This window comes from Eulemur rufifrons, chromosome 12, assembly GCF_041146395.1.
Source record: "Eulemur rufifrons isolate Redbay chromosome 12, OSU_ERuf_1, whole genome shotgun sequence".
In the NCBI taxonomy this organism is placed as follows: Eukaryota; Metazoa; Chordata; class Mammalia; order Primates; family Lemuridae; genus Eulemur; species Eulemur rufifrons.
The window spans coordinates 7,281,922-7,304,409 of NC_090994.1; the positions used below are offsets into that span (position 1 = coordinate 7,281,922).

At 37.3% G+C, this 22,488-nt stretch overlaps 1 protein-coding gene across 1 annotated transcript; it reads right to left on the reverse strand.

Annotated features, from left to right (window-relative positions):
* Positions 1 to 1,831: 1,831 nt before the first annotated feature.
* ADAMDEC1 (ADAM like decysin 1) lies at positions 1,832 to 20,943 on the reverse strand. The gene is made up of 15 exons (XM_069484792.1): positions 20,824 to 20,943; positions 18,275 to 18,407; positions 17,125 to 17,243; positions 16,215 to 16,291; positions 14,044 to 14,122; positions 12,427 to 12,503; positions 11,034 to 11,220; positions 10,745 to 10,807; positions 9,833 to 9,904; positions 9,336 to 9,505; positions 8,884 to 8,965; positions 8,047 to 8,177; positions 7,029 to 7,206; positions 5,781 to 5,863; positions 1,832 to 1,910 (listed from the first exon to the last, which is right to left on the reverse strand). Exons 1-15 carry the CDS (start codon positions 20,941 to 20,943, stop codon positions 1,832 to 1,834), a joined length of 1,650 nt encoding a protein of 549 aa, XP_069340893.1.
* Positions 20,944 to 22,488: the final 1,545 nt, after the last annotated feature.

A 22,488-nucleotide genomic window follows, 5' to 3' on the forward strand; every position in this document is an offset into this window, starting at 1 on the left:
CAAAGGCCAAGGAAGGTAAGAAGGCTTTGGTCTCCAAGGCCCTCTGTCTCAGCCAGAGCAGCTTGGAGAAGGCCTCCCATTCTGCTCTGTGGGCGGAGGAAATGCCCTTCATGGTCCCTGTCTCTGGCCAACTGGGTCCCTGGTCAAAACCAATCAGCGGAGACAGCCGCTCGCAGGGGAGCAAGCCGTTTTCCTGTGAACTTACTGGGAGGGGCCTTGCAGGTGGTTCACAGCAAGCAGGATTTTTAGGAATTGTCGGGGATCAGAAATGGAGGAAGAAAGACTAGGCAATAGGTAATAAAACAGAATTGCCTACATGGAAACAAAGAGGAGGAGAAGGGGAAGCTGGTACAATGCGTAAAGATGCCTTCTGGCTGGTGTTGGTCTTAAGGGCAGACAGCTGCACTCTATTTATGTTTGTGTTTCATAGTAGCATTTATTTCTTGTTTTTATTAAGTATACAATAGTTGTTTTTTTGTTTTGTTTTGTTTTGTTTTTTTTAGAAGCCCTTTATTTAGTTTTGCTTTTCTTTTGGGGGATTTAAGATGTGTTTGTAAGAAGGAAGCAATAACTCTTCCAGGAATTAGCCCTCAGCATCAGCGGGAGACTGAGCGAGCCCTGCCCACAAGACCACACTCAACCTCCAGCCAGAGCGCTCTCCGCAATATTTGAGGAGTTGTGCAATTTTCTTTTCAATGCCAGATCTAATTTAACCGATCAGTACTCAATTTTCAAACCTTGGATTCTCCCTCTCAGCTTCGTCCCACCGGCCCATGCCAACCTTATTAACTACCTTCCACTTTGATTTCTCACTGCTTTCTTATATCCTGTGGAACTTGATATATGTGAGGCAACAGCAAGTATGTTTTCCTTTTTTTTTTTTTTAAACTGTAAGACGGGGGATGGGACTATCTTCCTCCCCCTCTTCCTTTCTCTCTTCTTGCCTCTCATCCTAGGTGGATAAAGATACCAAAATCCAGGTTAATGTGATTTCACAATGCAAAGTTCTGCCAGTTTAGGGTTCTCACTAGGTGGTGGTGGGTTTCAGAATGAGTGAAGCTAAAAAGACATTGTGTGCAGCTCTCTCCTCCCCTTCTCTCGTGGTACATTGTTTCATCCATTCATTCTTGCTTTCATTCTCTCAGTGCCCAGCTGGTGCCAAGCTATGGGCTAGGTGTTAAACTATGTGCTAGGGGGTGAGGTGCTGGGCCTGTGGACTCCCTATACTCTTCAATCAAACCCTCATGCTAAAGAAAACTTCCAGAAGAATGCCCAACTCTGGCACGAGATTTCAGAATGCGTACTTCAGAATACCTTCCTTAAAACACAATGTTTGTTTCATACTTTTAGTGTGTTATTTGTTTTGATGTACCCACACCAGGCTTTACCAAGTCCTCTCCACCATTCTTGTTCACGGGAGCAATCAGTGTCTTTGCAAAGCAAATCACTAAGCACTATGATAGGGCTTGTACTTCAAGACCACACGTACTTTCTAACACCATCCTATGTTCTCTTAGTATTTATGATACACTGTAAGTATCAATAAATGAAGTGTGCTGTCTAAATACTTTAACACGTAGCATTCATTCATCTCAAGATATAATCCCATCAGAATAGAGGATAAAATGATGAAATTCCTGGCTTTTGGACTATGGATTTGAGTTTGAGTTCCATGTTTGCCATAAGTTTTCTATAGAACCTTAGATTTATCACTTAATAATCTTTTTGGCACAGATTCTCCCCCAATAAAAATAATATTTGTCATGCATATCTCTTATCAATTTCATTAAGAAGCAAACTAGATAAAAAATGGGAAAATACTTCGAGAAACTTACACAGTGAACAGATTTACGATGGTGTTTTGTTTCTGCTTTGGCTGGAAACAGAATCCATGCCTTGAAAAGTCATCGCTAGATGTTAAAAACACATCACATTTAACTGTTAAACTGTATCCACATTGCTAAACAGCAAAAGCAAACTATCCAGATGTTTGGTCTACCAACATACCAACCATCTGGAGGTTTCCAAAAATAGTATTTAATTCCTTATCATGGCAACGATGTATTTTTTTTCCTGAAAAATTCTATGACTCCTGGTAAATTCTATGGGAAATATTTCATTTTAATTTGTTATTTGGGGGATATGTCAATTACAAACAGCCTTCAAAAATTACCTAAATCTTTGAAGTGGACATTTTCATGATAAATGAAGAATCATTTCAAAATTAAAATTTATGAAATAGGACATTTTAGTTAGGCAAGGACTTGGGTCTCAGACACACAGGTTTAAAAAACAGCATAGCTTAATAAAGTGTAGTATAATAGTTAGGAAGTAATATGTTTTGAGTGTTTCCTTTTCTTTTAATATAATTTAATTAATTGCAAATTTATAAAAGTTCGGTTTCAGTAATGGTTGTATGTAACAACCAGCTCACAATATTCCTTACCATTTAACAACTGACACTCCTGAGCCCCTGCTAGCTGTCTCAGCTGCCACCGGCTTTAATACTTGCAACTCAAGTAGTTCTACTATCAGCCTCTACCTGAGAGTGAGGTTGGGGAAAAGGATGCCTTAACAAACCTTTTTTTCAAGGATGAATTAATGCCTTTGCAGCAATTTGGAAAGAACTGGAGACCATTATCCTAGGTGAAGTATTTCAAGAATGTAAAAACAAACACCACATGTATCATCTAACAAATGGAACTAACCGACGGCCACACAAGTACACAGAGGAAAGTACAAGTCATTGTAAATCAAGCAGGGGGCGGGGGGAAGAAGGGGAAGGCAAAAACCCACCTAATGGGTACAGTGAACACTATTTTGGTGATGGGCACATTTATAGCCCTGATTCAAGCCATGTATCAAAAAAAAAACCCTCTACCCCCTTAATATTTTGAAATAGAAAAATATGTTTTTGGAGGACAATAACAACAAAAATAGAAACCTTTTTTACCTTGGAAGAATGGGCTGGAAGTTTGTACCAGACCAGTAGGCAGTGGAGATCCCAGCAAGGCACGTCCTGGGGCAGCACCCGGGCTGACATTCGCACCTGGCAAGCAGCTTCACCTGGAACACTGTCAGTGCCCGCCCACCAATGACAGAGAGGCCATGAAGGGGAAGATGGCCACCACCAGCAGGCAGGGCTTCCCAGGAGGCCACTGGTTTCAAAGCTCAATGTCTAAGGTTCTATTCTCCCAGCGCAGGTATATATGGAAATCTGAGGAATTTCTCTTTTTTTGAATAATTATTAAAACACACTTAGATAACGAAACCTCAGGAAGAGGTCCTAGTCTTCCTATGTGACTGGCCCTCACGTCATTTCACTGTGTGCATTAAAAGGTCATGTGACTTCCTTTTCTCCTGTGCACATAGCGCTGCCTGGCTCTCCGAGGCAATACTGCCACGTGACCACAGAGGAAATTTTCTAATTACATGAGGCTTCAATGCCTAACACGAACCTACAACACGGCTTGAAAATATTCATTTTTGAAAATGACCACACAGAAAAACCTCAAAAAGTTGTGTTTTTATTGCATGATGCTTCATTAAATCAATAGATGAATGAAAGCCTTCCTTTCTAGCTCAATTAAAACGGAAGCAATGGGCTGGGCACAGTGGCTCATGCCTGTAATCCTAGCACTCTGGGGAGGCCAAGGCAGGAGGATGGCTTGAGCTCAGGAGTTCGAGACCAGCCTGAGCAAGAGTGAGACTCCGTCTCTACTAAAAATAGAAAAATTCACCGAGTGTTCTGGTGCATGCCTGTAGTCTCAGCTACTCGGGATGCTGAGGCAGGAGGATAGCTTGAGCCCAGGAGTTCGAGGTTGCTGTGAGCTACAATGACGCCACTGCACTCTAGCTGGGGCAACAGAGCGAGACTCTGTCTCAAAAAAATTAAAAATGAATGTAATCAATGTAGACTTCTCAAAATAAACCATTATATGTGATAATGAAAGAGATGTGCATAGTATAGGATTATACATGATAAAATGAAAAAATGTTTATGTTTAATTATGCTTGCCAGGATACAGAAAAATACCACATTTATAAGAGCAAAGCAAGGTGAACACGGAGGAGGAACATGGAACCTGATCTCTCACCTTTCTGCGGCCAAAGCCTTCACCCATCAAATGCTCTCATTTTTTCACAGGCTATCTTAGTAAAATGAAAGAGGGCTTAAAGTACAAGTTGCCTGTAATTTTATAATTCTTGATCCACTCTGAATAATTCAGCAGAGCTTTTTGAGATGTTTTGGTCAAAAGCTAGTATCTTTTGTTCTCCAAAGAGCAGAACTAGGTCATAGCTTTATCATCTTTAAAAAAACATGAAAGACCAGGCTTAAACAAACAAGCAACTTCTCTAAGTACATCCATTTACCAGTTGGCTGCACTGGTAAATCTATAGAGAGTAGAATGGCAAGTGAAAAGCAAATATATCTAAGTACAGAGATAAAAATACACAAGATTTCTGGCATGATTAGTGTTCTTGGTTCTTGTCCTGGCAAGGTACCCTCTCAATGAAGTAGACTTTTTCATTCACTTTCTGGTTAAAAGAGAAAAAAAAAATGTTTGGAAGCCATGGTTATTATAAATTATAAAATATTACATAATAATGAAAATTTATAGAATTTAAATAATACTAATAACTTCACCAAGAGACAATATCATTAGCTGCATTTTTTTATAAGTGAGAAAACTAATTAAGTATCTTGGTTTAAAGTCCCACAGCTAGTTTTTGGCAGACAAGACTAGAAATGAAGTTTCCTGAGTCTGTGTCCAATTTTCTCTCCATGGTTGTAAGTTAGATTCTAAAAAAATCTAGATCTACAAAAAATCCAATTTTTTAAGGGGTTGGAATGATAGGTGAACAGCCTTCCTGCTGGAATTTTTTTTTTTTTTTTTTTTTTTTTTTTGATACTATGCTTCTAGTCTGGGCACAATTTCCAAAATTCTCACAGAGTGGATTCATACCATGGTTCACACAGGCTGCTAAGAGGTGCTTGGTAAATACACAAGTGATAGTTCTTATCCTTGACCTTGTTGGTCCTTTTCTGAGAAAGTGATAGTCAATGGTATCTGAGTCAATTATTTTCTTTCTACTCCCTCTGTAGTTTCAATTCCAGAAAGAGGGGTAGAGAATAACTCCTCCCATACAACATAACCTGAGTCTTTCCCCTATTAGTGATTTTTGTTGCTGTTACTGCCATTTTTATATTCAGAGAATATTTTTTACTGAAACAATACCACATTCTAAGCAGCTGGGTTTTCTAGCCCAATCCTATATGAATAGGATTGTATAAGACACAAAAATAATACTTATGACTCACTGAGACAACTTATAATAAAAGGAACAAAATCGTCAAATCTTATAGCCATGTTCTTAAATGCTATTGATTTTCTAACTACCTTGCAAGTTACAATTATCAGCTCTTAATCAAGAATAAAATGTGTTCATTACTGAGGCTATTTTTAAATATACTTTTCTTTTTCTCATTTTAGTTTGCATTAAACTCATCACTAGTAACAGGAACTGATGCAATTCTTAGCACAGGTTTTGGCAGCCCTAATCTCACAGCTGTCAAAGTAGCCACTTTTCTCATAAGTGTATGTCCATCCACCCTTAGTTATATTCATAACGGTCACTGTCTCTTCCTCTCCAAAAATGAGTTATTTATAAAACATAAATTGTGTTTTAGTGCATCACAGAACTTAGGGGCACATCTTTCTCAAATCTGACATAAAACTGAGAAAATACTTTGGAACAAAGAAAACAAAAGGACTTACGTGACATGGTTGGGGATGTCTCCACAGTCAGCCGCAGGCTTTAGTTTGCAGGTCAGGGCCTCACAGCATGGACTGGTGCAATCCTTCAAAGAACACACACAAGAGGGGACAGTGGGTTCAATATTTTTCTCCCCATACACTAGGTGCATAGAATTCTGGTGCAAGCAAGCAATGAAATTCCACTTATTAAACTTAATTACTCTGCTATACAAATTTCATTAGAAACGAACAAGGACATTTAATAATAGGAAAGAAGAATTATGAGCAATGAAAACTATCCCTTAAAAGGCCAGAAATAAAGTTATCCAAGAATGACTCCAGATACATTTGGTCTAGATGGCATTAATTTAAAACTTCAAGGAAAGGAAGAATAATTCTATAATATTCAAACTGTTTGAAAGTAGAGGAAAAAAATGTTTTTTAAATCTCTAATTTATTTTCCCAAGCCTGCAATTTCTCATACTGGGACTGGCAATGAACACACACATGCACACATGCACATAATTCTAACTTATGAATACAAATGTAAAAATGGGAATAAAATACTAATCAAACCACAGATTATTAATATGATAACTCTCCAACTATGTGAGGAGTTTTTTTTTCTTCACCCACCATGCAAGGGTATCTCAACTGAGTAGAATAAAGTAATGTAATCCATCATATTAAGAGACTAAGGGGAGAAAATAATTAATATTACTGTGATAAATGGCAAAATTTGATAAAAATTCAGCAGCCATTATTGAATTATTTAAGCACATATAAGTAACCTATAAACAGAATGATGCATCATCAGGAGAAGGAAAAGCTATGTGGAAAATTGCAAAAAATATATCCAACACAATAAAGCATAAGGCAAGAATTGTTTATATTGTATATTTTAATGGAAGTTTTGAAAAACATGAGAAATAGAAAAGAATGAAAATATAATTGAAAAGTATAAATCCTATTTTCATTGTTGTCTGTGATATAATTCTCTACCAGGAAAAAAAATAAAGATTTTGAAAATAATTGATAAGTCACTAAGATAGCTACTTAAGATAAAAATATCATCATAAATAATGCTAATGAATTAGAACTTGAAATAAAAAAGACAATATTACACATACTTACAGCAGGAAGAAAACTAGGAAAATACTTCAGAATAGACTTTTGAAATGTACGAGAACTGCGTGACAAACTGTGTATATAAATTTTCTGAGAAACTTTGAAGGCAACTTGTATTTTAAACCTCATCTATTTTCATACCTTAGGAGAGCCACAATCACAGTCTTCTCCCACTTCCAGAAGTCGGTTCCCACACACCGGTTTTGTCATTATGTTTTTAGGCATAGGTGCTTGCAGCAGGCACTTTGGTTTCTGAGATAAAAGGTATCTTTCAAAGTGTGAGCGGCAGGAGGTACTGAAATCTTTCGGGAATTTTGAACTGTAACCAGAAGAAAACTCAGATATAACATGATACACAGTGCGGTGGCTTTTGTGTGTTAAGTTAACAAGAGAATCTGACTTATCTGATCATAGGACGCAGTTCAATATAAATTCCAAATTTAGTACCTGTTAAGGAATGCCCTGTATTAAATGTGGGGGCCAGTAGAGCATTCATACTAATGGGAATTTTTTTTTCCCCTAGAGACCCAGTGTAGAGCTGGAAGAATTTAAATTTTCATGTGGATTCAGTATTGTCCCTAAATGATAACAGTGATGACTCTCACCATTTATTATCATCTGCTCATCTTGCTTTGAGGGATGAGGGGTAAGAGATAAGAGTAATGAATCAGTGAAGGGAAATAATTGCAGGCTTCTAGGTTCTATGGACATATTTCTCTTCATATTCATGAGCACTTTAAGAACAAGGTATGTTTTCTTCATTTTTCTATCGCAAGTCTTCGCAAAATGCCTGGCATTAACAGGCGATTTACTAAATATGTAAAACTGATGGGTTGATTGATGATGGGAAAATAAGAAGATGCTGTCATCATCTCAATTAGATTATCCTAGAAAACCATGATATCATTTTAAGTTAAAAACATTTTAAGCTAGAATAATAGGGTCGCCATACTGTAAGCTCCGTGTTGGCATATTTGGAAATGTTAATGAGTGAGCCCTGATAGCTGGTCAAACCTGTGCTTCAAGAGACTGGAGGTTAACTAATGGTATACACAGCCTTAGGGGGAAAAAAAAACGCCCATTCAACATACATAGATTGCATCGGAATTCTTTAAGGTTTGGGAAATATTTGTTTTTCTCTAGGGGGACAAGATCTCACCTCAGATATTGATTCATCACACAACTGCCAGAGGGACATTTAGTGTCATATGGAACATCAGGCATCCCCAGGACATGGCCCAGCTCATGTGACATCACTCCTACGAGAGACACACTGTTCTTTCTTTTAGCCTGGAAAAAAGTGGAAACTTTTATTACTTCTTATTTTATTTGGCTAGTTCTTCATTGTTGCCATTGTTGTCAGTGTGCAGTACTTAAAAATAGCTTGAGAAATGAAAAATAAGGAATCGTTAAGCTTCTCTTCCTGTCATTGTTTATTGCAAAATATTGAAAGAACATTTGCAATGGTTGGGTCCTAAAAATCCAATAAACATTGGTGCTCAATAAATATTTGTTGAGCTAATAGATACTAAGTTCTCAGTAAACCATGGTTAAATTACTTACATTCTTTATAGGAAGTACTAATAGCTATTATATCAGAGGTCTCCAAAACCTATTGTTATAATGCTTATGTGTCGTTAGTAGTGCTTGCACATACATGCACCTTTATTCCTTATCATATTTCTTTGGACACAGATACTGGGAATGACTAGAGTTAGTCCAGGCCACAGAAGGTACTGGAATCCCCATTCTATTTCAATAATCCTGCTCTCATTCCTTAACATGTACTAAAGAATGAAGGCTTCTGGGAAGGCCACCATAAGGGGATATTCTCTTATCATAATCTGAGGAATCTTCAGTGCAATAATCTAGTAGTAGTTTCATTTCTACTTTGATTTATTGATTCTGCATATGTTCGTTGTGCCAACTCTGTATAAGGCATCATGCTGGTCTTCATAGAGGACATAGAGCCACAGGGAACTTTCAGTTTACAAACCTCAATAACAGCCACTGAAGACGGAGAACACAAGGAATTTGACGCTGCCATTCCTACACGTCGATTGTTGAAGCCAATCCCGCTATATGAAAGTTACAGATACATTGTTACAATCTGAGTCTTTAGACCCATTAGCTTTTGTTAATCATGTTACAGAATTCCCTGTCTGCCCTAATCTTCTTATTTAATATAGTCACTAGGGCCCAGAAAAGCCTCTCTTATTCCATAGCATTATAATGGCCATAGATTGTTATCTCACATTCAAGAGCTCATTCTATTGATCTGATATAGGCCTCCAATATTCTCACAGGTGCACTGCTAAATGGTAGAACTTCAAGCATTTTGACAATTGATAGCAGAGATATGATTTAGCAGAAATTTCTGCCAACGAACCTCAGGGATAACTATCCACTCTGCCTACGTACACCTGGGCCTGGCCAGCATATGCTCACCTGAGAAGCTGAGCATGGTCATGTATCTTCTTTTTCCCCAGGGTAGAACTATGCCATTTCAGGAAGTTGTTAAAGATGGTGGCTGTTTCGGGTACCACCTTTATCTTATCACTATCAGACCAGATTTCCATACCGACCAAGGCCACGTGAACATCTATGGTGTTATAAATCTGTGGAAAGAACATTTTTCTTCATGAAAATATTCTGTATTCCTTTAGTGCTTGAGAGCTTTGCTGGCCACAAGTGATGGAGAAAGTGATGGACCACAAGCGATGAATTTCATTTTTGGAAACAAAAATCCTAGAAGTTGCCTTCTACAAAATATGAGGTTTCTACAAATATTTCTACAAAAATATTTGACCTTGATGGTGATCATTGTTTTTCCCAGAACTGCTGACCCTATGGCACTGTGACCCTCTTAGCCCCGTGTTGGTGGGATCATAGAGAAGCTCCAAGCTTCTAGGTAGAAACACAGGTTTACATGACAGAGATCTCACCACATTGAGCAGGTTCACCACGTCAAACACGAAGCTTCTTATCAGCGTTAGATTCTCCTTATAGTTCTTATACTGTAAAATACAAAGTGCAAAGTATAAATAAATACCAAATTAAAGGGAGAAAGCTGATGGAGTACAGGATTTCACATTTTAAGAAAAAAATATACATTTTAACATAATTAACATCTATTTATTCCTTGACTAAATTATGTATGACTCTGTGCTTCAATAAATTCCATTTCAAATGGAAGAGTTTTTTGGTAAGAGAAAAGTTAGACATTCATATAAAATGCTAGTGTTCTTCATTTTTAAGTTAAATAAATCAAATTAATAATGTGCATGTTTTGAAACCAATTATTAAAATTTGATTTTTATAAAATTTTATTATTAAATTATTGATAATTTATTAACAATTACATTAATGATTAGTTTTATAATTAATTATAATTATTAATATAAATTAAGTATTATTAAAATTTGATTACAGAGCAATATTTGCTAGGTAGAAACAGATTCTAGTATGTTTTTTCTCTATATACAGTAACATAATTTATAAGTTACATATAGTTTTTTGTCAACTTTATATATAACAGTTATATTAAATATATATTTGTGTTTTAAATGTAGAAATATTTTAATAACTCATCCTCTTTTATTTTTCATTTTGTGGTTGACTTCCTATGGCTATCTGGTGTTAAGTATAGTGTCCTCATTTGAATATTTTGGTGGCAGATGGATACTAAAGGCAGGGGAGAGATAAAAACTATTGCTGGCCAAGGAGGTAGAACAGCCAAGACAACCACGTGGTCAGACAGCATTCTTAGCTAGAGCAGCTAACTGCTTGTTTTTTCTTGATAAGTAAACTTAATAGTGGACTAACCTCGCCAGGAGGCACGCATAGTTCATACTCACAAAGGCATTATCCAGCACCAAAAAGAGATCGATGTATTTCTGTGCCTGAAGGAAATCTTCTTGCTTTACAAAGAATAAAAGATCATCGTTAATAATTATCTTTATTCTAAAAGATTAAAAAGCTTACAAAGATTTTTTTTTTCCCCACGGAGAGAAGTTACATTGAAGAATACATACACACATTCCAGGCTTTATACACACCAGTCATTGCTGAGCACATGAGTCTATCTCATGTCATTGCTGAAACAACAGAAATAAATGACGAGGTAAGAGAATTACATATACTCACCTCTGGGCTTTCTAGGGACCTAGAAGTTCGAATCAGGCCTTGTTTCCTGCCGACACTTCTCACACCACATGTCTCATTAGTTGGCTCTAGTTCCTCCTGGCTATATACGAGGACAGCATGTTCTTTCTGGTCGGAGCTTTCCAGAGGCTTTATCAGGTATCTTTGCTCATGATGTGTGAAGTACCCTCTGTGAGATACAAAGATGACTTGTATTTCAGAATTTCCTGACACACAAAGTCACATTTACTCCTTGGAATGAACTGATGCCTCTCCTCATCTTAATTTCACATGTAACATTTTCATTCTTAGACTTTTCAGCTAACTTTTGCTAATTCAAGTGATAATCAGTATTTTTCAACATAAAATAAAGCTTAAGTTATTTATCAAGAGAATTCTAAACACGAATTACCACCAAGATAAAACAATTCCAAACAATTTGGAATTTGCACCATGAGCATGGGAAATATTTTCCCATAGTTTATTTACCCATTTAACAAATATTCCTTGGCAGATCCCAGGAATATAATGGGAAGTGGAGTAAAAGAATATTTAAATGCCAAGAACCACAGAGGAGAGAAAGAATGATTAGTGCGCCAGCCAGAGTAACAAGTAGGGACTAGCTATAGTTTAAAGAATCCCTCCTTCTAGTAAAATAATTAGTTCAGAAATAGAAAGTAAATCCACATGATGAAATATTACAATGCCAACATAGTCCTTAAAAATGGTATCTGTGAAGGTATTCTATGAGTTGGGAAAAACTTATGATGTCATGTTAAGTATGAACCATGTTGGAAGAACAATTATGTGTTTTATTTCATATTTCAACCATGTGAAAGATATTTGTCTACATGCATAAAGGGCTGAAAATATGGCAAAATGTTAACAATATTGGTCATACAGAGGTAAAATTTTGTAGTAGTTGTTATTATCTTATCTGTGTTTTTTTACTTTCCAAATTTTGCCTAACTGGCAAGAATTAGCCATGTAAGCAGAAATACATACACACACTTTAAAAAATTAAGTTCAACTGGGATGATTGTAGGGTAGAATCTTCCAGAAAACAAAACACAATTGTTGCAGAAAGCAGGGCGGACAAACTCAGAAGTGGATTCAGATATCATTTTTATTTATTTATTTTTTCAGATATCATTAAAGTCCAGAGTGCAGCACTCGTGTTTAACATCGCCAGGCCTGACGACTCCTAGCACAACAGATTATGAAACAAGTATGTAAGAGTGAGACCTTATTCTTCACTTTAAACACAAAGAGTCAGAATTTTAGCAATGGAGAAAAATTTACCAAAATGTAAGAAGACATAATAATGTCCAGAAAGACTTCATTTTGTGTAACAAAATGCTGAATGATGTTTAATATTTCTGATAATGGCTCTCACCTCAACCCACCACAGGTACTAACGCTGGCAACAGAATCCTTTTCATTTAGGATGTTTCCTTCATAGTAACAATGTTCCTGGAGTGGGGAAAAAAACAGGCTTTACAAGAAAAAAATATATGTATATAAATGTGTACATGCATTTATATATATATATATGCTATGAGAATATACAAATCATAGTTGTGAAGGGAGCTGCCATCTTGAATATGTAGGAAAGTTCTTCAAGTAGTGGCTGTGGCCAGACCAATTCTCAGAAACAAAAACAGTGAGAACCATACAGGTTTTATGAATTGCTTCATAGCTGACCCTGGGAACTCCCCATATTTGGGGCTAAGCTGTTTTTCTGACTCTAATTTGCACTAAGGAAAAGTCCAGGGAGGTTAAACCTAAGTGGGCTTATGGTGAAAGTGGATATTGCCTCTGAGATGTAGCTAGTTCCCTTGGGATTCATAGTACTCCTGGTGGGTTCTCAGGCTTGGGAGCAAACTTTCAAGAATTTGGCTCTCCTGTATTGAGTCTCAAAGGCACTATGCATCACATGTTAATAAAATGAGGCACCTATTTTTTGGGACTCTGGAGTCCTCTAGATGCCACACTACCACTCTTGAGCTCCTCCGACTAACTGATTCTATCACCATTTAATTGGTCTATTAGTGGAATCCCTTTACCAGCCTCCTCAAACCCAGAACATTTGTCTACAACTAGAGATTCAGACATGGTTGCTGGTCCATACCGGTAAAGTTAGAGGGCCACTTATGTGGAATGATCTAAGAAACCTAATTTTAAAACTCTGGTTAAAAAAGAAGCTGATTTGCTTCAGGATATGAAATTTCATATCTGTATTCCTGCCCCCCTTTGGAAGAAACTTTGTCAACCTAAACAATTGTCTCATAGATAACCTGGAAAAGGTACCACATTATGTATCATTAGCCACTAACATTTGAGCATGAATTAATTTATGAGATACTTCCCTCTGAAGACAATGTTAGCAAAAATCCAAATATTCATGAACTAAGAATTTTGGTGAGTGAAGGCAACAAAGAGGCATGTTGTGTCACAAGTTTTGTCTTTTTTTTTTTTTTTTAGAGACTCATACATGTTTAGAGGATTGCTCTGAGAAACTCTCTTAGCTTGGGAAAACCTCTTGACTGAGCTTTTTTGTATTTTCTTCCCTGATTCTCTATGCCATGATTCTTTATGTCTGACATCTATGCCCTTTTAGCATTATCTAAAAGATGGTAGTTTAACCAGATATAAAAATATTAATTAAATAATTGATTTCATCCCTAGGATGAAAGCATGTATCTTCAGAAAACAGTAAATAGCGACATGAGGTTTCAAGTACCTATAGAGGAGAGTATTTCTAACCAATGGATGAGATGGTCTAGGGAGAAGTGGACCTTTGGTTGCTTCTAAGAATGTGACACTCAAAAGCCTCCTGCTACTCCTACCTTTAAAAGCTGACTGTGGTTTTCAATCTGTTGTCTCACTGGTTACAGATTAGCACTTGCCTTTCAAGTTCTTTGATTATTTTTTTAAAGTTGTCCCTGGACCTATGAATTTTACAATGTGAGCAGCAGATCCCAAAGAGTCCTATAAAGCATTCAGATCCTACCAGGTCCTCAGGGTGTGTGGTGATTTCTTCTCCTCTGGGCGAGTAAACTGTTTCAGTGTAGTCTGGCCCCAGCAGATGCCTGTAGAGAGCAAAAAGCTGAATGAAACAGTCAGGGTGGTCATAAAGGCAGATTTTCCTGACTCAATCTTCAGTACTAAAGAAGCAAAAATGTCTACCATGAGAAATAGCTAACATTCTGATTCATGGATCCTTTTCCAATGTTGGAATCCCGCTGCCGAAGCAAATCAAAGTGTTAGTTATACCTGTTGCAACTGAAGGAGGAAATCCCCTCAGCCACTTCTCAGCTGCAGATTCTCTACTTTCAGATGAGTCATTTGGGATTTTTTGCACCAGGAATATAACCTCCACAGAACCTCTGAAGGGTGCTGAGTCACAAATATACATAAAAGATCATTGTCTTCAGGAAGACGTTTACTAACTACTGTAGAATCAGGTGAAACTCCATCCCCTGAGATTTATCTCAAAGCTGTGTACCTTGAATCAGCCTTGGGCATATGCTCTTATAAACAATCAACAGGGCAAATAGACAACATACAGAAAGGGAGAAAATATTTGCACGCTATACATCTGATAGAGGGCTAATAACCAGAATCTACAAGGAACTCAAGCAAATTAGCAAGAAAAAAAATCAAACAACCTCATTAAAAAGTGAGCAAAACATGGCCATGTGCAGTGGCTCAAGCCTGTAATCCTAGCACTTCTGGGAGGCCGAGGAGGGTGGATTGTTCGAGCTCAGTAGTTTGAGACCAGCCTGAGCAAGAGTGAGACTCCATCTCTACTAAAAATAGAAAGAAATTATATGTACAGCTAAAAATATATAGAAAAATTAGCCGGGCGTGGTGGCTCATGCCTGTAGGCCCAGCTACTTGGGAAGCTGAGGCAGGAGGATTGCTTGAGCCCAGGAGTTTGAGGTTGCTGTGAGCTAGGCTGACACCACAGCACTCTAGCAACAGAGTGAGACTCTGTCTCAAAAAAAAAAAAAAAAAGAAAAAAGAAAAAAAAAGTGAGCAAAACACATGAACAGAAGCTTTTCTAAAGAAGATAGACTAATGGCAATGGCCAATAAAACATACGAAAAAATGCTCAGCATCTCTAATTATCAGAGAAATGCCAATCTAAACCACAGTGAGTTATCACCTAACCCCAGTGAGAATGGCTTTTCAAAAAGTCCCAAAATAATAGATACTGATGTGGATGCTGAGAGAAAAGGACACTTATACACTGCCGGCGGGACTGCAAACTCATGCAACCTCTATGGAAAATAGTATGGACATTCCTCAAAGAACTAAAAGTAGACCTACCATTTGATCCAGCAATCCCACTACTGGGTTTTTAAAACCCAAAGGGAAAGAAAAGTCATTTTATCAAAACGACACTTGCACTAGAATGTTTATTGCAGCACAATTCACAATCACAAAGATGTGGAATTCACCCACATGCCCATCAGTTCATGAGTGGATTAATAAAATGTGGTATATATACACCATGGAGTACTACTCAGCAATAAAAAATGAATTAATACATTTCGCAACAATCTGGATGGAACTGGAGACCATCCTCCTAAGTAAAGTATTGCAAGAATGGATAAACACCACCTGTGCTATGAGATTGGAACTAACCATTCATCACTCATGTGCACAGATGGAAGTAAAACTCAATGGAAATCATGCAGGTGGGAGAAGGAAGGAGGGAATGTGTGAAATCATACCTCACGGGTACAGTGTACACTATCAGGGTGATGGGCGTACTTACGACTTTGACTCAAGCAGTACAAAACAATCCATGTAACCAAAACATTTGTAACCCTGTAATATTCTAAAATTTAAAAAAAATGAAGAAAAAGAAAAAGAAAGTAATGGAAAGGTGCATCAAAGGTTTGAGTTTACCTGGGTAGAATAGATGTCTAGTAAGTTCCTGGAAGGTCAAGGAAGAAAGTAATTTATATGTGTACCTCTTTTTGTTTTACACTTTGCATATAATTTCCAAGGAAAGCATCAACCTTCTTAGGTAACATTAGCACAAACACACTAAAGCTCAAAATGCTTCATGACTTCTATCTCAAACCACACTGAAAAGAGCCTCAAGAAAAATCTTTTTCCACATTCTTTTAATATAATCCAGTGATTAGATTTTCAGGAGGTATGACTTACTTGGTTTTTTGTAGGTGAAGAATGACTTCTTCTCCATTTAATATAATCTGATACTGAACTTCAGGTTCATATCTTTCCTGAAAATATTTAATAGTACAATTACCTCAAACAGTTTGTATTTCTGAACCTATATGAAATAGTTATAATAACATGTGTAATATATACTGGAAGAATAATCATAAATGCATATAGGATAAAAGCAGTTCTCTTATGTTTTTAAGATATGTAAAATAAAGCAATTGTACATTAGGGAGGACTTGTAAGGACTTATCATTTGCCTTAGTGTACAGTATACTGTCCTGTGTACCACAACGGATCACCAAACAGATAATACTATAAGTTTTATATTTTTCTTACTTTAAAACCAAACCAAATCCTCTAAAGAAAGCCAACCAACAGTCAACTAAAAATCAAATAAGGTAAAATTACAAAATGAGGGAAATATTCATAACAATGGAATAATCAAAGAGTTGATATTCTTAATAAATTTTAAACATCTTGTTAACTGCTAAGATAAAGTTGAATTCTCCGATATAGACCAAATGGCTGAGGAAAAGGCAATTCACTGGAGGAAGGGAGTGGGAGATGACGGGAAGACATGAGTCAAGTAAGGCTGGCAGGGAACAACATCTCCCCTTTCTGTGCTCCTTCTCCTCCAACCCCCCCAATTTGAAGAAATTTCAAAGCAGCTTTATCTTTCCTTATGAAATGAGGCAGATAAACTCCCTATTGCTTAACCGGAATACCATTCTGAGAAATCGGCTCTACAAAGGGCAACAGTATACGTGGGCTCTGAGATGAAACTAGTAGTAATAGATGTTAATCGTGATGTCACGTCTATTAGTGAAAAAGCTCTCTGTTGTCTCTTCAGATGGCTGTAAAATCCATCACAGTCATTCACGTCACTTACCTCTTCACCATGCTTCTCTGTCTGGTTGTTCTCGATCTCCCTTTTGTGTAAAATGTGTAGTTTTTTAGGACGAACTACTTCATGGAGCTTTAATTCAGGTGTTTGCTTTATGGCTATTGCTAGAGAAAGAGAGGTAACATTGATATAAAATATTTTAAGGTTTCGTTTTCTTTTCTTTTTATTGGTTGGCTTGTTGAAAGGGCTTGGAAGACTAAATTTCTATCTAGAGAGCGAACATTATGAAGACCAAGTTGACTCTCCTACCTCAGCTTTGATGACAAAGAATTATTTTTTGCTCATCCCCTCTCCACTTCTGGAAAGCATGAAGATTATAAAATAATTCTTGGACCACGATGCCCAGAAATGATATGCAAATTGGATCAAAATGTATGCTAGAGTCAGCCCTACACATGCAACCTTTGCACAGCACCATTGAGCAATTGATAATTTTGTGATGAGCTTAGGTAGCTTTTTTGCTAGGTACTTAGCCTGTTTCAGTATAGGATTTACCATAAATGTGGTGTTTATATGTGGAAATGTGCAGGTTTACAGCTTGACTTTTAACATGCTTATCATGGGACCACTAGTAAAATAACCAATGATGACATCCATGAACTTATTTGTGGTATAATACAGGTGGAAAACTGGTTATCACATTGGTTCACCTATCAATAATCAACCTCAAAGAAAAAGAGTTATTTTTCCAGGACTCGTCTTTTTGACACCGTCATTCCACTTTTGAGAATCTTTCTTAAGAATGTATCCTAAAATGCAGATTTTTTAAAACAGCTTTGATTTATGAAGATATTAATAAAAATTTACTAGTTAAAAGATATAATGCATAGAGCAATAGGTAATTTTGGTTCATCTATTTTAGAAAATATTGTACAAACATAAAATTTGTTATTTGTTAAAATATATAGTTTTGAAAAAAAAAGATAAGTTTTATATAGTGATTTAAAATATTTTAAAATACCCCAAAAGAAAGATTTATACATACAGATACAGTTTGTTTTTGTAGAGAGAGAGGTGGAAAATATACCAAAATGCAAACAGTAGTGATCTGGCATCATAAAAGCATATGACATATCTTTAAATAATCATCAAACAATTTGACTTTTATGTAAAATGCTAACATATTAGTGCTTACCTTGGGTTTGAATAATGAGCCAGAATACAGAAAGTAGGACCCAAGACATGTTGGCTACTGTAGGTAGCTTGAAAGTCACACACAGCATGAAGATGTGGTCTCCCCAGCTGTCCAGTTTTATCTTCTCCCTTTTCTAGAAGTTGAAAAGGGAAACATAAACTTCAACTTTCCTGTAAAATTGGGGAATCTTTCTTAATAGTGCTGGGAAATTGTAAAAAAAATTTGCAGTGTCAAGATCATGAGAATGTTCCCCATTTATGAGAGGTATTTACAGCTGTGGTTACAGCTTATTAATGACTCACATCTGGACAGCTGTTGCCCCTGGTGTTCCTATAGCAGTGGGAATGTACGAACTGGGATTGAGGTGCCTGCATGCATATTTACATAGGCACCAAACTGAATCATTACTATTGTCATTCAGTGTCACTATATAAATGGATCCACAATTCAGAACCTACATTTGAGGAACTGACAGAGAGCAGAGAATCTAAAAACCACCAAAGTCCTAAACAAGCCAGGATATTGTAAATCTCACCCACCCTCAGTCTCCTTATATGTAAAAAGCAGATGCTGATAATATCAACTACCTCGAGCTTATTTTGAAATTCATATGCATTTACATACACACACCCACACAAAAACTATAAAGAAATGTGCAAATGTAATTAATCTCCACAGTGTTAGCCTCAACCAAACTATTCTGTATAGGAAGTATGTTTGACGTATGCTATGAGTTCTCAAAAAAATAACAATATTTCTCTTACCATAAAAATGATATTTTTATTATCAGAAGAGCATACAGAGGAAAAAAGGCTAATCACCCAGTGGTCCAACATCAAGAAATGACCTCTGTTAACATTTTGACAATTTATTTTCATTTTTCTTTTATGCACTAACAAAAGGTAAGAAATTGAAAGAAAATTAATTTTATTGTACAAAGGGTTTGAGAAACTGTTTTTTGCATTATACCATGACAAGCATTTTCATGATACTGAAAATGAAGACATTATTTTAATGACTTTAATACGTAATGTGTGGTTGTGTAAATTTATTTGATTGAATTTCTGGTAATTTCTTTAGGATACATTTCTAGAAGTGGTATTATTTAGTTAAAAAGGGTAAATCAACTTCAGATTGTTGGTATACATTTTCCCAGAGCTTTTCAGAGAGTTAGTGCCAAATTAAATCTCTATTTATAGAGTTTTCCCCATCTAAAACCCTATTCGCTCCAACTACTGAACTTCCTTTTCACTGATGTATTTGGGAGTTTCCCCTCATCTGATTGTAAGTTTTAAAGTCACCTCTTTAGTCTTCTTATTCTTCTTCAACCTTCCCTGGAATTAATAGTATTTTCTCCATAATTTGTATTTATTTTGCTGGTCCAGAAGACAAGCATTCTTCTTATATCCTCTACAAGTTACCATTAAAATTTTAACAAAGTATAATATTAATTAATATTTCTATGATCAAATAATAAATGATCCTGGAATGACTTAACTCTTATCAGTGTTCCACCCTTTGCCACCTGACATGTTGTGGTCAAGTAATTTTAGTTTTACCCTGATTCTGACCCCTATGTTACTCATTATTTTACATGTGTGGTTTACGTTAGGTCATTAAATATGAAATGTCCAATTTTCAATCAAAAGTGTAGTTTATTATATCTCAAAGAAGGAGTACAATTAATCAAAGTTTGCACCTAAACTACTGACACAGTTTTGCCATCTTAACAGTAGCTTGTTCATGCCAGCAGTGAAGAAGCCTGGAGAGCAAGTGGCGATGAAATTGCAAAAGGCATTTTCCTCAGCTGTTGAGAATTGAATATTGTTCCTTGCAAGAAGTGGTCCAAAGCCTAGAAGAAGTGGTAGCCAGTGGGTGTGCAAGGTCTGGTGAATATGGTGGATGACAGAGAGTTTCCAAGTCCAGCTTCTGTAGTTTGAGCAGCGTTGTTTGACATGTGGTTGAGCATGGTCTTCCAAGAGTATTGGCCTGTCTCTATTGACCAATCTCAGCTGCTTAATCGCAAGCATCCTCATCAGTTCATCCAATTAGTTGCAGTAGAAATCCGCTGTAATCGATTGACCAGGTTTACATGATGCTGTAGTGGATAATACCAGCACTGGATCACCAAACAGGTACCAGTAGCTTTTTTGGATGAATATTAGGTTTTGGACTGTGTCTCAACACTTCATCTTTATCCAACCATTGTGCTGAATGCTTGCGATTGTCAAAAAGAGTCCATTTTTCATCACAGGTAACAATACGGTGTAGAAACAGTTCACCTTTATGTTGTGACAGCAAAGAAAGGCAAGCTTTGAGACAATTTTTCCTCTGACGCTGGTTTAATTCATGTGGAATCCATCTGTCCAGCTTCTTTACCTTCCTGATTTGTTTAGAATGGTCCAGCATTGTTGGAAGAGCAGGTTGAGAAGGACTCCTTCCACTACAGCTTTCAGCTCATCATTATCCACCTTGGTCTCAGGTCACCCACGTGGCTCATTTTCAAGATGAAAATCCCCAGAATGGGACTTCTCAAACCATCGATGTACCGTGCATTCATCAGCCACAGCCTTCCCAAACACTTCATTGATATTTCGAGCTGTCGGTGCTGCATTGGTTCCATGACGGAACTCATACTCAAAACTAACACGAATTTTTGACTTATCCATGGTTTCACAAAAATTGCTGTTAAAAAAAATGTGAAAGATAATCACAAGCCAAAACGTACATTTGCAAGACTGTGGATGTACCTTCACAACAAAAATAAAACAAGTGTCAAAGTGAAACGTCAGAGATATCAACTGTCAAACTTAATGCTTAAGGAAATCGGACATTTCATACTTAATAACCTAGTACCTATGCCCCTTTCTAAATTACTCATGTTTATCACCTTCTTTGCTTGTAGGTTCTTTAACCATCAGTACTTTTTAATTTTTTTTAATTAACTTTATTGTTCATGAAACGTAAGCGTTAATAAATCCTTCATTAGCGTTTTCTTGGAGCGGGACAAAACAGAGCCAGGAGGGCTTACCCATGACCCCGGCCTGCGGCAGCCCCGGCCTGCGGGGCTGGAGGGCGGGGGCTGGGTGAGTGCGGGCCCTGACACCTGCGGGGTGTGCGGTGGGCGAGGCGGGCAGGCCAGGTGTGCGCTCGCGGCTGCGGTGACATGAGCCGGGCGGGACAGCGGGACGGCAGGTAAGCCGGCCACCGCCAGCAGGTGGGGTGGGGGCTGCATGTGCGCCGGGCTCGGGGCGTGCCCCTCGCGGCTGCTGCGGTGGTCGTGATTATATCAATCCAAGGTGCATTTGGTCCCGGGCTTCTGCACAAAGGCTCTGCTTACCTTCTTTTAGCACCTCGTTTTGGCGTCTTCCCTCCAACCTCCCTTCTACAGGTTCTTCGGAATATGGAAAACCGTCGCCACGCTCCTAGTCGCCCTTGGTTACAGTTGCCTCACTGCAGTCTGACTTTTAACTGTGCCAGTGCTGGACGCCCTGTAGTGGGCTCTTTTTCTAATTAGGAAATTTCTTAACGCTTACCCATTTTGAAGGGAAGAAACCGAATGCTAGCCAGATGCACAAACCAGGTTCCCCACCCCTCATTGTACTCAAACAAAAGAATTTTCTGATCCTTTTGGAGCACACTGGAGCAGCTTGCTGTGATTTCTTACCCTGAGCAGTGCCCAAAGCTCACCCAGCCAAGTTATTTTGTCTTCTTGAAAGCAAAAAGTAAGTACTTACCACTGGTTGAACTTCTAATTAGCCAAGACTGAAAAAATAAGGTGTTTAAGAGAAATTGTTGCAGAAATATCTTAATAAATTGACTTAATTAGGTAATTATTTCCTGCTCTTTTTATTATAAATTATTATGACACGTTTTGGGGCCAAGAATAGCTTGAGGCAACCGACAATAAAAAGTATATAACAATGTATATAAAAAACCATGAGCCCCAAACCAGGTAATTCTCAACTTAAAAATCTTTGAGTTACAAAGGCTTTCAGAGTAGGGCAGCTTTAAATCCCTTTAATTCATATTAATTTATGCATCTTTACAGGACACAATGGATCACTACCTTTCTTTTTAGGATCGTATGTATTAAGTAAGGCAGGCCCGAAATGAAGGTCCACTTTAGGGCAGAATGCTTTACAATTTTCATTTTTAAAAATGCATTCATTGAGAGAGAGTGTGCTTCTCTGTCTTTAGCTAATGGTAGAAAT